Source organism: Schistocerca gregaria, chromosome 5 (assembly GCF_023897955.1).
Source record: "Schistocerca gregaria isolate iqSchGreg1 chromosome 5, iqSchGreg1.2, whole genome shotgun sequence".
NCBI classification, from domain to species: Eukaryota; Metazoa; Arthropoda; class Insecta; order Orthoptera; family Acrididae; genus Schistocerca; species Schistocerca gregaria.
In genome coordinates, this window is record NC_064924.1 from 180,379,120 (window position 1) to 180,391,714 (window position 12,595).

A 12,595-nucleotide genomic window follows, 5' to 3' on the forward strand; every position below is an offset into this window, starting at 1 on the left:
CCTACTCATTTGTATTAACTTTTTTACATTTAGAACAAGCTGTCATTCATGATACCAAATAGAAACTCAGTCTAAGTCTTCCTATATCCTCCTACTGTAATTCAATGACAATAATTTCCTGTACACTACAGGGTCATCAGCAAACAGTGACAGATTGCTGGTCACCCTTGCCATCAGAGCATTTATGTACACAGAGAATTAGTAATCATACCATATGTCTCTGGAGCAATCCCCCCTTGTCTCTGATGAATAGTTGCTGTCAAGGACAACACAGTGAGTTGTACTACTTAAGAAGTCTTTGAGCCATTGATCTATCTGGGAAAAGTGTTCCATATGTTCAGACCTTCAATAACAGTCTGTAGTTGGGTGTTGTGTCAAATGCTTTGTGGAAATCTAGGAATGGGCAATGTGCCTGCTGCCCTCCATCGATAGTTTGCAGGATATCATGTGAGAAAACGGAAAGCTGCTTTTTGCATAAGTGATGCTTTCTAAATCTATGCTGGTTTGTGGATAAGAGTTTCCTGCTGTAAGGAAATTTATTGTATACAAACATGGAATATGTTCAAGATTTCTACAGCAACCAAGGTTAAGGATGTTGGTCTGCAATTTTATGGGTCCAACCTTTCTCCCCTCTTATGTCCAGGAGTCACCTGCACTTTTCCAGTCACTTGGGACTTTGTGCTGGGTAAGAGATTCACTATAAATGCAAGCTACGCAAGGGACCTAAGTTGTAGAATACTCTCTGTAAAACTAAATTGTGATTCCACTGGTACCTTGAAACTTATTTGTATTCAGTGCTTTCACTTGCTTATCTATGCCACGGATGTCTATTACTATGTCTTCTGTTTGGGAGTGTGTATAGCAATCAAATAATGATATGTCTATATGACCCTAATGCATGAATAATTTCTTAAATATGAAACTTACTTCAGTTTTCCTTTAGCTGTTTTCTATTGCCACACTGGACCTTTGACCTGCTTAGTGATTTTATGTAGGACCAGGTCCCCAAATAAAGTTTTTTGCTAAGATGTTGTTGTTGTTGTGGTCTTCAGTCCTGAGACTGGTTTGATGCAGCTCTCCATGCTACACTATCCTGTGCAAGCTGCTTCATCTCCCAGTACGTATTGCAGCCTACAACCTTTTGAATCTGCTTAGTGTATTCATCTCTTGGTCTCCCCCTACAATTTTTACCCTCCACACTGCCCTCCAATACTAAATTGGTGATCCCTTGATGCCTCAGAACATGTCCTACCAACCAATCCCTTCTTCTAGTCAAGTTGTGCCACAAACTCCTCTTCTCCCCAGTTCTACTCAGTACCTCCTCATTAGTTATGTGATGTACCTATCTAATCTTCAGCATTCTCCTGTAGCACCACATTTTGAAAGCTTCTATTCTCTTCTTGTCCAAACTGTTTATCATCCATGTTTCACTTCCATACATGGCTACACTCCATACAAATACTTTCAGAAATGACTTCCTGACACTTAAATCTATACTCAATGTTAACAAATTTCTCTTCTTCATAAACGCTTTCCTTGCCATTGCCAGTCTACATTTTGTATCCTCTCTACTTCAACCATCATCAGTTATTTTGCTCCCCAAATAGCAAAGCTCGTTTACTACTTTAAGTGTCTCATTTCCTAAACTAATTCCCTCAGCATCACCCGACTTAATTCGACTACATTCCATTACCCCCGTTTTGCTTTTGTTGATGTTCATCTTATATCCTCCTTTCAAGGCACTGTTCATTCCGTTCAACTGCTCTTCCAAGTCCTTTGCTGTCTCTGACAGAATTACAATGTCATAGGTGAACCTTAAAGTTTTCATTTCTTCTCCATGCATTTTAATACCTACTCAGAATTTTTCTTTTGTTTCCTTTACTGCTTGCTCAATATACAGATTGAATAACATCAGGGAGAGGCTACAACCCTGTCTCACTCCCTTCCCAACCACTGCTTCCCTTTCATGTCCCTCATCTATTATAACTGCCATCTGGTTTCTGTACAAATTGTAAATAGCATTTCACTCCCTGTATTTTATGCCTGCCACCTTCAGAATTTGAAAGAGAGTATTCCAGTCAACACTGTCAAAAGCTTTCTCTAAGTCTACAAATGCTAGAAATGTAGGTTTGCTTTTTCTTAATCTAGCTTCTAAGATAAGTTGTAGGTTCAGTGTTGCCTCACATGTTCCAATATTTCTACTGAATCCAAACTGATCTTCCCTGAGGTCGGCTTCTACCAGTTTTTCCATTCATTTTTAAAGAATTCGCATTAGTATTTTGCAGCCGTGATTTATTAAACTGATAGTTCAGTAATTTTCACATCTGTCAACACCTGCTTTCTTTGGGACTGTAATTATTATATTCTTGTTGAAGTCTGAGGGTATTTTGCCTGTCTCAAAAATTTTGCTCACCAGATGGTAGAGTTTTGTCAGGACTGGCTCTCGCAAGGCTGTCAGTAGTACTAATGGAATGTTGTCTACTCCCAGGGCCTGGTTTCTACTTAGGTCTTTCAGTGCTCTGTCAAATTCTTCATGCACTATCATATCTCCCATTTCATCTCCATCTACATCCTCTTTCACTTCCATAATATTATCCTCAAGTACATCACCCTTGTATAGACCCTCTATATACTCCTTCCACATTTCTGCTTTCCCTTCTTTTCTTAGAACTGGGTTTCCATCTGAGCTCTTGATGTTCATACAAGTGGTTCTCTTTTCTTCAAAGGTCTCTCTAATTTTCCTGTAGGCAGTATCTATCTTACCCCTAGTGAGATAAGCCTCTACATCCTTAAATTTGTCCTCTAGCCATCCGTGCTTAGCCATTTTGCACTTCCTGTCAATATCATTTTTGCGACGTTTGTATTCCTTTTTGCCTGCTTCATTTACTGCATTTTTATATTTTCTCCTTTCATCAATTAAATTCAATATTTCTTCTGTTACCCAAGGATTCCTACTAGCCCTAATCTTTTTACCTACTTGATCCTCACTTCATCCCTTCACTACTTCATTCCTCAAAGCTACCCATTTTGGTTCTACTGTATTGATTAGTCAGTTTATCCAGGTCCCATCTCCTTAAATTCCAACCTTTTTGCAGTTTCTTCAGTTTTAATCTACAGTTCATAACCAGAAGATAGTGGTCAGAGTCCTCCTTTCATGATTCTTGAACCAAGTGTTAGCTATGATTAAGTTATGCTCTGTGCAAAATTCTACCAGGTGGCTTCCTCTTTCATTTCTACTACGTTTCCTTCTCTTCCTGTTCCTACTATCGACTTCCAGTCACCCATGACTATTAAATTTTCATCTCCCTTCACTATCTGAATAATTTCTTTTATCTCATCATACATTTCTTCATTATCTCCAGAGGTAGTTGGCATATAAACTTGTGCTGCTGTAGAAGGCATGGGCTTCATGTCTATCTTGGCCACAATAATGTGTTCACTATGCTGTTTGTAGCAGCTTACCCGCACTCCTATTTTTTTATTCATTATTAAACCTACTCCTGCATTACTCCTATTTGATTTTGTATTTATAACCCTGTATTCATCTGATCGAAAGTCTTGTTCCTCCTGCCACTGAACTTCGCTAATATCCACTATATCTAACTTTAACCTATCCATTTCCCTTTTTAAATTTTCTGTCTTACCTGCCCGATTAAGGGATCTGACATTCCATGCTCCGATTCGTAGAATGCCAATTTTCTTTCTCCTGATAACGACGTCCTCTTGCGTAGTCCCTGCACGGAGATCTAAGATATGATGGTGCAAACCATTGTATACTTATGCATCAATTTTTTATAGACAAACAAATTTTTACTAACTTTTATGCGTTGACATTTCCACATTCTTATGCAACACGAGTGCAACAATCTCTGCTTCCTCAACATTTTCCAAATTTTGTCACTAAACCATGGAATAATTCTGGGCCAAGGCAACAACAACTCACCTTCCATAGGGTTAACATGTCTGCATGTTAATTCTCTCATATTCACTTGTTTACCCTCCAGTGTAAATACTTGTTCATAGGAATGTTTGTTTGCTTTCTTGTATTAACTTTCATTTGTGCTGGTGTTGTATAAATGAGGCTTTTGCATGATTAAGCCTGTCAATCCATATTTTAGGAACCGCCTTGATTTCAGCACCAGACTTTTGGAAGCAGCACTTGGGTTGGAGAAGCATACAATTGACTATTGGGTGCTGCCACAATATTAGAAATGACTTATAAGTTACATTTAATTTCTTTTTGTTTTTTATTTAAAAGTACCTAAACTTATTCAATTAATGATTTGTTAGTCTTCAAGTGATCAGAAATATGTAAATTTTGGTAATTTTTTAGTGGGTGGCATTAGTCAAATGTCAAATGTCTTTTTCAAAGCTTATTTTTTTTTACAGTATTTCTGAAAGTCTTTCAGATGTCTGTATATGCTTGTGAAAGTAATATAGTAACAAGCTTAATTCTTAGAAGTGTGAGACCATGTTATGTTTTGCCAAGTCTTTTAAAAGGGTGATCAATAATTTGTTTGTGATCAATTCATTCATGTTTGGCAGCATTAAATCATAGATCTGTTGGTTTCCTTTTGTGTAGAGTTTTTTTAAGTTGGTTGTTTTTAAAAGATTGTTACCAAGGAGACTGTGTCTAGACACTATATTTTGCTGCCAGTTCTCATTGGTATGGTAACTTACAGAAATAAAATAAATATGACATGAATCTTTTTATTCAGTCATTCGTCATGTGAAACACCTGTCTGCAACATGTTAACAGTGACCCACAAAATGTCTGCAGTTTATACAGCTTACTTTGTTTCAGCTGCACCCATCTGCAGCGTCATCAGTGTAGAGAGATCTGCTGGCTCAGTTTTGTGGCGCAGATGAGTGTGCATGAACATTTTCGTGTTCAGAGCTGCATTAAACAACAGCACTGCTTTCTCATTAGTGGTTACAATTTTATTTTCACATTGTCTGTTCTTGCCTTTCATTCTATGGGTGCTGTTCTCTTTTCGATACAACACAGCAAACAGCAGCAGTCATCAGATGTAAGTATTAGCAGCCCTATAACCAAACTACTTTTTTGATTAATGTAACTTTGGTGCAGTATACACTTCATTCTGTGAAAAAAGGACTGGATGAACAACAATACCTAATGTAAATGCTGTTAACAAAATTTTGTGAACTACTACAATACTTAGTTTTGATTCAGTCAGTTTATTCATCAAGTTTTTCATTTATATATTAGTAACAAAAATAAATTTCTGTAATAAAGATTATCATATATTTCATAAACATATACACACAACATAAAAATTGTTATGTACATTTAATTTTACAACATTTGTTCATATAAATAGTTCACAAGTGCTGTGTACTTATGATGATGATGATGATGATGATGATGATGATGATTATATTTATGTGATGTCATGTTGATATATGACAAAAACCAGCTGCCATTCTTTACTGTACAATATAAATGAGTAAATGAAATTCCGGTGAGCTGCTCTTGTGATCCAAATAATATTAACATGTCCACAAAACAAAATAATCAAGTTCTTGACACAGATGAAGCCACACACTGTACACCACCTTAATTTGCAAGGATACAAAGAATATTGATCGAGTCCACACATTCTGCTTCAATACAACAAATTTGATGTTATGAAAATAAAGTAACTTACATCAGTTTCAAACTTGTACTGATTATGAGATCTGTCCCAAAACACATACAGAAGTTTCTGACTAGTTCTCACAACATTCAAGTGATTAGTAAACACAACATGCACCTTTTCCTCCAAGCTATTAACCAGTATACTGAAATAGCCCCAAAACATCTCATGACTGCTCAGAGTGTCTGATAAATTTAGGCTTTCCTATGGGGCTTATTCAGTTCAGGTTGAGCAACTGAGGTCAAACATGCTGCCTCACTTTAAATTGAAACACTCCTCCAGAAAGTCTTCAAGTGTGTGGTACAGATGAGGCCTCACACCAGACAGTCCATGTTCTTCATCTGGATAACTCTGTCAAAAATGAAAACGAGTTGTACTCTCCTTTTACCACATCATACATTGTGAAAGATTCTTTGCAAAGAGGAAGAGTTCTGCATGAAGTACATTGCCTAAATTTCATGTGTGTTCAGTATACATGTACAGCTTCTGTAAATAAAAACTACTTGAAATATAATGGGGAATCATTAATTAGTGGACTCAAAGGTAAGTACTAAGGCTGATGGCCTGTAAGTAGTGTACTACATAAATAGAAATAAAAAAAGACTACCCAAATTATTAAGGAACTACTTGCTGTGGCAGATCAGTGTTTGATTATTTTTTGATCTTGCACTGTTTCCTCTGATAAATTTCAAACAAACTGATCAGCTCAGTGACAGTAGATGAGGAGTTTATTACAGACATATTCTTGTACTCCATCACAAGGAAAAAACTGCAGAGCTCCTGAGCAGGCTCACCAAAAATTAGATGCCTTGTCTAAATGTTTTGAATTGTGAAAAGAACAGATGGAGACATAGTTGAGCTCAAATTTGTCTCACTTTACAGGTAAATTTGGAAATTTGTGGTAAGTTCCTATAGGACCAAACTTCTGAGGTCATCAGTCCCTTTTACAGGGAATACATTTGATAAGTACACTAATTTTGAGCATAAGGCTAAGTTCTTTTTTGAACACTTCATAGTTTACATTTTCCATAAAACGCATCTGTAATAAACCAGTGCCAATGTCTGAAACAATCATAATTTATGAAGCTTATCACAGTTCAAGGTTAAAAAACAGCTGCGCCCTAATATGCTGCGCAACAGATAGTTCCATAGCAATGAGAGCAGTCTCATCTTTTTTTCTGTCTGTTAAAGCCATTCAGCAACCATATTAATATCTGTCCTTTCTTTCATGTTCAAATACATAGGGCAAAATGTATACTTCTCCACAAATTGTTCAGTGTAGTTCACACTGTGTGATGGTTTGTTTGCACTACAGATGGTTTCTTGTCCCTAAAAGATTTTCAATAATAAACATTAAAGCAATATATGAAAAAAATCCATACTTTATGCAATGACTTTTACCTGTTGCCTGAAAAGAATATCCTTGTGTTCCAGTGCCTTGGATAGCATCATTGATTGTTGGTAGTGTACATTATCATCCAGTGTGCCATGAACTAAGAAAAACATTTTATTCCTAAAATTGTCAACTTTGTTAATCAGTTGTGAAGCTACATATCCTTCTAGATTGTCATCTACAGTTGGTAACCCCATGTACCGTTCTGTATAAATTGTATCTAGAAGAATGAGAAAGAAGAAAATGAATTTTTAAATTATAACAACAACAACCAAATTAAAAAAGAAATGATATTACATGTAAGTGTCAGATCAGAAAATTGAGACTTAATAAAAAAAAGATCACATCCTAAAAAATTATGTGCCCACTCAGTTTAACATCTTCATATAAGATTTACTAATGAACATACCTATCATAGGTGCTCAACCCTCAATCTCTGGATGTGTGAGATGACACTGGTTTGACTGAACCACTTATAAACCTCACTCAGCACTACAGTCTGGATTTTCTCAAGCCAAATCCAGTAAAAACTAAAGATTTCATATTTCACATAGGCGAGCAAGAGTCTAAAAGGAATAACATGACTAAATGATGTTTCATTGAGCTACATCAGAACAAAAATAACTTATTTCTGGGAGTAGTCTGTGGTTATCCCCTTATTTCAAACAAACATCACCTGTTATGAGCTAATAAATCAGCAGGAAGGGAGGACCAGTGCCATCAACTGACCAAGCAAGGTGGCACATTTGAGTGGAGGAGTGTGGTTCATTTCCCTGTATCTGACCATGTAGATTTCCATTCTCTTTACCTAAATGACTTTAAGTGAATGCTGGGATGATTTCAGTAGAAATGACTTGGCTGGTTTTTTCCCTTATCCTTTTCCAATCTTATCTTCTGCTCTATCTCTGAAAACTTTCTCTTCAAGAGAACATTAAACCCTTTCTTTCCTTTTTGCCATCCATGGCGTGACCATACTCTTAACTGGCCATTAAATGAAATGTGGGTAATGCTTTCTCAGGTCCCCAGTACACCAATAAAACAGCTCCAAGAAGATGTGAATAGTAATCAAGTGAATTAATTTCCTCAGCACCAGCTCTTAAACTCAACAGAAGCCTATAGCACAATAACATTAAATACGAGGGGTGTTTTTTAAAGTAAGTACCATTTTGAAATTAAAAAAAGACATGTTAAGATATCTCAATAATTTTATATGTACATGAAAGCCTGTACCATAATCTATGCACTGACGCCATTAGTCTGATTCTTCCTTATTTACGTTGTGTACTGAGTGTTTAAGATGCCTCCCCCCCACCCCAAGATGCCAGTCCCACCGACTGTGAAGTACGGGCTGTTATAAGATTTCTTAGTGCTAAAGGCCTAAAAGTGTTGAATATTCATGGGAGATCTGTGCAGTTTATGGAGAAAACATTGAGTGATGGAATGGTAAGAAAGTGGGTGAGAGCATTTAAAGATGGCCACACAAATGTGCATGATGAACAACGAAATGGGCATCCTTTGGTTGTTAATGAAAGTTTGGTGCATGAAGTGGACAATAATGTGAGAGAAAACAGATGCTTTATGATTTCCTCCTTGCAGGATGACTTTCCTAATGTTTCTTGTAGTGTTTTGTATGCCATTGTGACCGAGCAGTTGAATTACCAAAAATTGTGCACATGTTGGGTACCAAAAATGTTGACAGACATACAGAAAACCAAATGTTTTGACAGTGCATTGACTTTCCTTGAGCAGTACCACAACAACGGTGATGATTTCTTAAGCCAAACTGTTACGGGCGATGAAACGTAGGTGGCCTACATCAGAAGTTGAGCAAGGGCATTGTTTTGCTGCAAGACAATGCCCGTCTGCATGTGGTGAATCAGACCAAAGATCTCTTCACATCTCTTCGATGGGAAACTCTAGATCATCCTCCATACAGCCCCGATCTTGTGCCCAGTGACTACCATCCATTTCTGCACTTGAAGAAACACCTTGGGGGGGGGGGGGGGGGGGGGGGGGGGGTCAGCATCTTCAAGACGATGATGAAGTCAAAACAGTGATGATGCAGTGGTTAACAAGTCAGGTGGCAGACTTCTACGAGGAGGGTATTCAAAAACTGGTACAACATTATGACAAGTGCCTCAATATTGACGGAAATTATGTAGAAAAGTAGATTAAGGAACAGGCTTTCATGTCTTTTTTTAATTTCTTACTTAAAAAACACGCCTTGTAACTTACTTTATTTTTGCAGCTTCAGAAAAACTGTAAACATAAACCTTTCATTATAATTTGATGTTCCCATGGTTCTTCATGGCATTTTGTTACTTCTACGTCACCATTCACTATACTAAATGTAAGTGTTTTGATAGAGTAATCCTGATTTTCTTACCATAATATGCCCAGTCTGTTACAGGTGCCACAGCAATTCCACATTTGAACACACCCTCTCTGTCTGTTGCTAATGCCATACCAGTGCTATAGCCTCCATAGCTCCAGCCCCAGATACCCGTTCGATTTTTATCAACAAAATCAAAGTTGTCCTGTATGTATCTGCAGGACAAGGAAAGGAAAATATTTAAGATTACTTTTGCAGGAACAATTTCACACTCAATTTCAAAAGCAGTTTGAGTAACTATAGCCTTATTGTTAATACCTGTACTTACTTTGTTACACTTAATTGGTCTTCAATTTCAACCGTTCCTAGTCGACGATAGCCAGCAAACAACATTTTATTCCCTTTCAATCCAGAACCACGACCATCAATTGCAGCATAAATAATACTTCTGTTCACTGTCAGATATGTACTCCAGTCAATACTGAATCGTTTTGTCACTTGAAATGAATCTGGACCCCCATAGCTGAAATGGAAAACAATACAGTAACATTACTTATTTAAACTTACATGTACATTGATAATCCATACGTTTTTATTTTCTCTTTGGGAGTGAATTTATTTGCTCTGATACTCCAAAACAAGGTATATACATGGATATAGTACACAATATTTCCCATTACATAGATATACAGTAACATTACTTATTTAAACTTACATGCACATTGATAATCCATATCTTTTTCTTTTCCCTTTGGGAGTGAATTTATTTGCTCTGATACTCCAAAACAAGGGACATACATGGATATAGTACACAATATTTCCCATTAAATAAATATTTCATATTGAAATATATAAGTACATATAAAAATGCAGTAAATGAAGCAGGCAAAAAGGAATACAAACGGCTCGAAAATGACATCAACAATAAGTGCAAAATGGCTAAGCAGGCATGGCTAGAGGGCAAATGTAAGGATGTAGAGGCTTATCTCACAAGGATTAAGATTGATACTGCCTACAGGAAAATTAAAGAGACCTTTGGAGAAAAGAGAACCACTTGTATGTATATCAAGAGCTCAGATGGAAACCCAGTTCTAAGCAAAGAAGGGAAAGCAGAATGGTGGAAGGAGTATATAGAGGTACTATACAAGGGCGATGTACTTGAGGGCAATGCTATAGAAAGGGAAAAGGATATAGATGAAGATGAAATGGGAGATATGATACTGTGTGAAGAGTGTGATAGAGCACTGTCAGAGACAGCAAAGGACTTGGAAGATCAGTTGAACAGAATGGACAGTGTCTTGAGAGGAGGATATAAGATGAACATCAACAAAAGCAAAATGAGGATAATGGAATGTAGTTGAATTAAGTCGGGTTATGCTGCGGGAATTAGATTAGGAAATGAGACACTTAAAGTAGTAAAGGAGTTTTGCTATTTGGGGAGCAACATAACTGATGATGGTCTAAGCAGAGAGGATAAAAATGTAGACTGGCAATGGCAAGGAAAGAGTTTCTGAAGAAGAGAAGTTTATTAACATCGAGTTATAGATTTAAGTTTCAGGAAGTCGTTTCTGAAAGTATTTGTATGGAGTGTAGCCATGTATGGAAGTGAAACATGGATGATAAATAGTTTGGACAAGAAGAGAATAGAAGCTTTCAAAATGTGGTGCTACAGAAGAATGCCGAAGATTAGATGGGTAGATCACATAACCAATGAGGAGGTATTGAATAGGATTGGGGAGAAGAGGAGTTTGTGGCACAACTTGACTAGAAGAAGGGATCGATTGGTAGGACATGTTCTGAGGCATCAAGGGATCACAAATTTAGTATTGGAGGGCAGTGTGGAGGGTAAAAATCATAGAGGGAGACCAAGAGATGAACATACTAAGCAGATTCCGAAGGATGTAGGCTGCTGTACATACTGGGAGATGAAGAAGCTTGCTCAGGATAGAGTAGCATGGAGAGCTGTATCAAACCAGTCTCAGGACTGAAGACCACAACAACAACATTGAAATCAAAGACATTTCCTGATTTAAGACTCTTCATAGATATAATGTCAAGTGTTGAATTCTTCATTACATTTAAAAATTCATATTAGTTTGAAATCAGATATTACATTACCGCAAGTTTTAATTTTTTAAATTTTTTAGACATTGTGACAATAATTTCAGGTTCTTGTTAGTTATACATTTTGTGCCCTTCATTTGCTTTGTGGAATATTATATGGGATATTACGAATGTTGGAAAATTCGAGTGACAGTCGAACATATGTGGAAACACTGTAGAAGAAAATGTTGGTGTGGTCCACAACAGATTTGGAAATGTGCAAGCTATTACTACTAACAGCAATGAAATAGGACAGGTGCCTACTCGATACATAGGGGAATTACTGTGTCACAGAGAGACATATTTAAAAGTAGGTAAAGCAATTGGGTTAAATTCTTCTTTGGGTAGAGAAAAATGTGCACACACAATCTAATCAGAAATATCCGGACACCACTATATAATGTGAAAAGATCTATGAGGAACATTTCAGCCCTTGTAAATCTCTCTGACTGTGGCTGATTTGATGTGAAGTGGACAAGGGAAGGAACTGTCATGGCTGAGGCAAGGCTAGGGAGATCTTTTGTACTGTTGAACAGGGACTGTTGAGCACTGCAGAGGGTGGTTGTAAAAAAATTGTATGAAATCAACAGAAGGAATCACTTGTGAGTTTGAAAATGCTACCAGCAGTTCATCAAGCATCTTGATTGTGCATAGGGAGCTAAAACAGAATGGAATAAAATTGTTGAGCAGCTCCTCAGAAGCCACACATTTCTGTAGTCAATTCTAAGTGACACTTGAGGTGGTGTAAAGAGTGGCATCATTGGACAGTGGATGACTGGAAACAAGTGATTTGGAGTGATGAATCATGCTATAGCCTGTGGCTATCCCCAGGATGGTTTTGGCTTTGGCAAATCCCTCAAGAACGTTACCTGCCATCATGTGCAGTGCCAAAAGTGAAATATGGAGGAACTGGTAATACGGTATGAGGTGTATTTGGGGGTTAGGGTGCGAGCTCCTTATTGTGCATAGGAAAACACTAAATGCAGAATGATATCAACAAATTTTACAACATTATTTACTTCATGCAATAGAGGAACAGTTTGGGCATTATGACCACTGTATTAGTATGACAATGCACCTTGTCATAATATAACTTCTGTGAGATAATTG

At 37.1% G+C, this 12,595-nt stretch overlaps 1 protein-coding gene across 1 annotated transcript in view; it reads right to left on the minus strand.

Moving 5' to 3' along the window:
- Nucleotides 1–5,179: 5,179 nt before the first annotated feature.
- The window catches only part of LOC126272087 (venom dipeptidyl peptidase 4-like), a 1,105,720-nt gene continuing 1,098,304 nt past the window's right edge, over nucleotides 5,180–12,595 (minus strand). Inside the window, exons 13-16 of the mRNA XM_049974650.1 lie at nucleotides 9,711–9,905; nucleotides 9,437–9,597; nucleotides 7,059–7,270; nucleotides 5,180–6,008 (exon numbers count right to left, since the gene is read on the minus strand). Coding sequence (XP_049830607.1) covers nucleotides 5,913–6,008; nucleotides 7,059–7,270; nucleotides 9,437–9,597; nucleotides 9,711–9,905 — 664 coding nt within the window. The 3' untranslated portion in view covers nucleotides 5,180–5,912. The remainder of the gene's footprint in view (nucleotides 6,009–7,058; nucleotides 7,271–9,436; nucleotides 9,598–9,710; nucleotides 9,906–12,595) is intronic.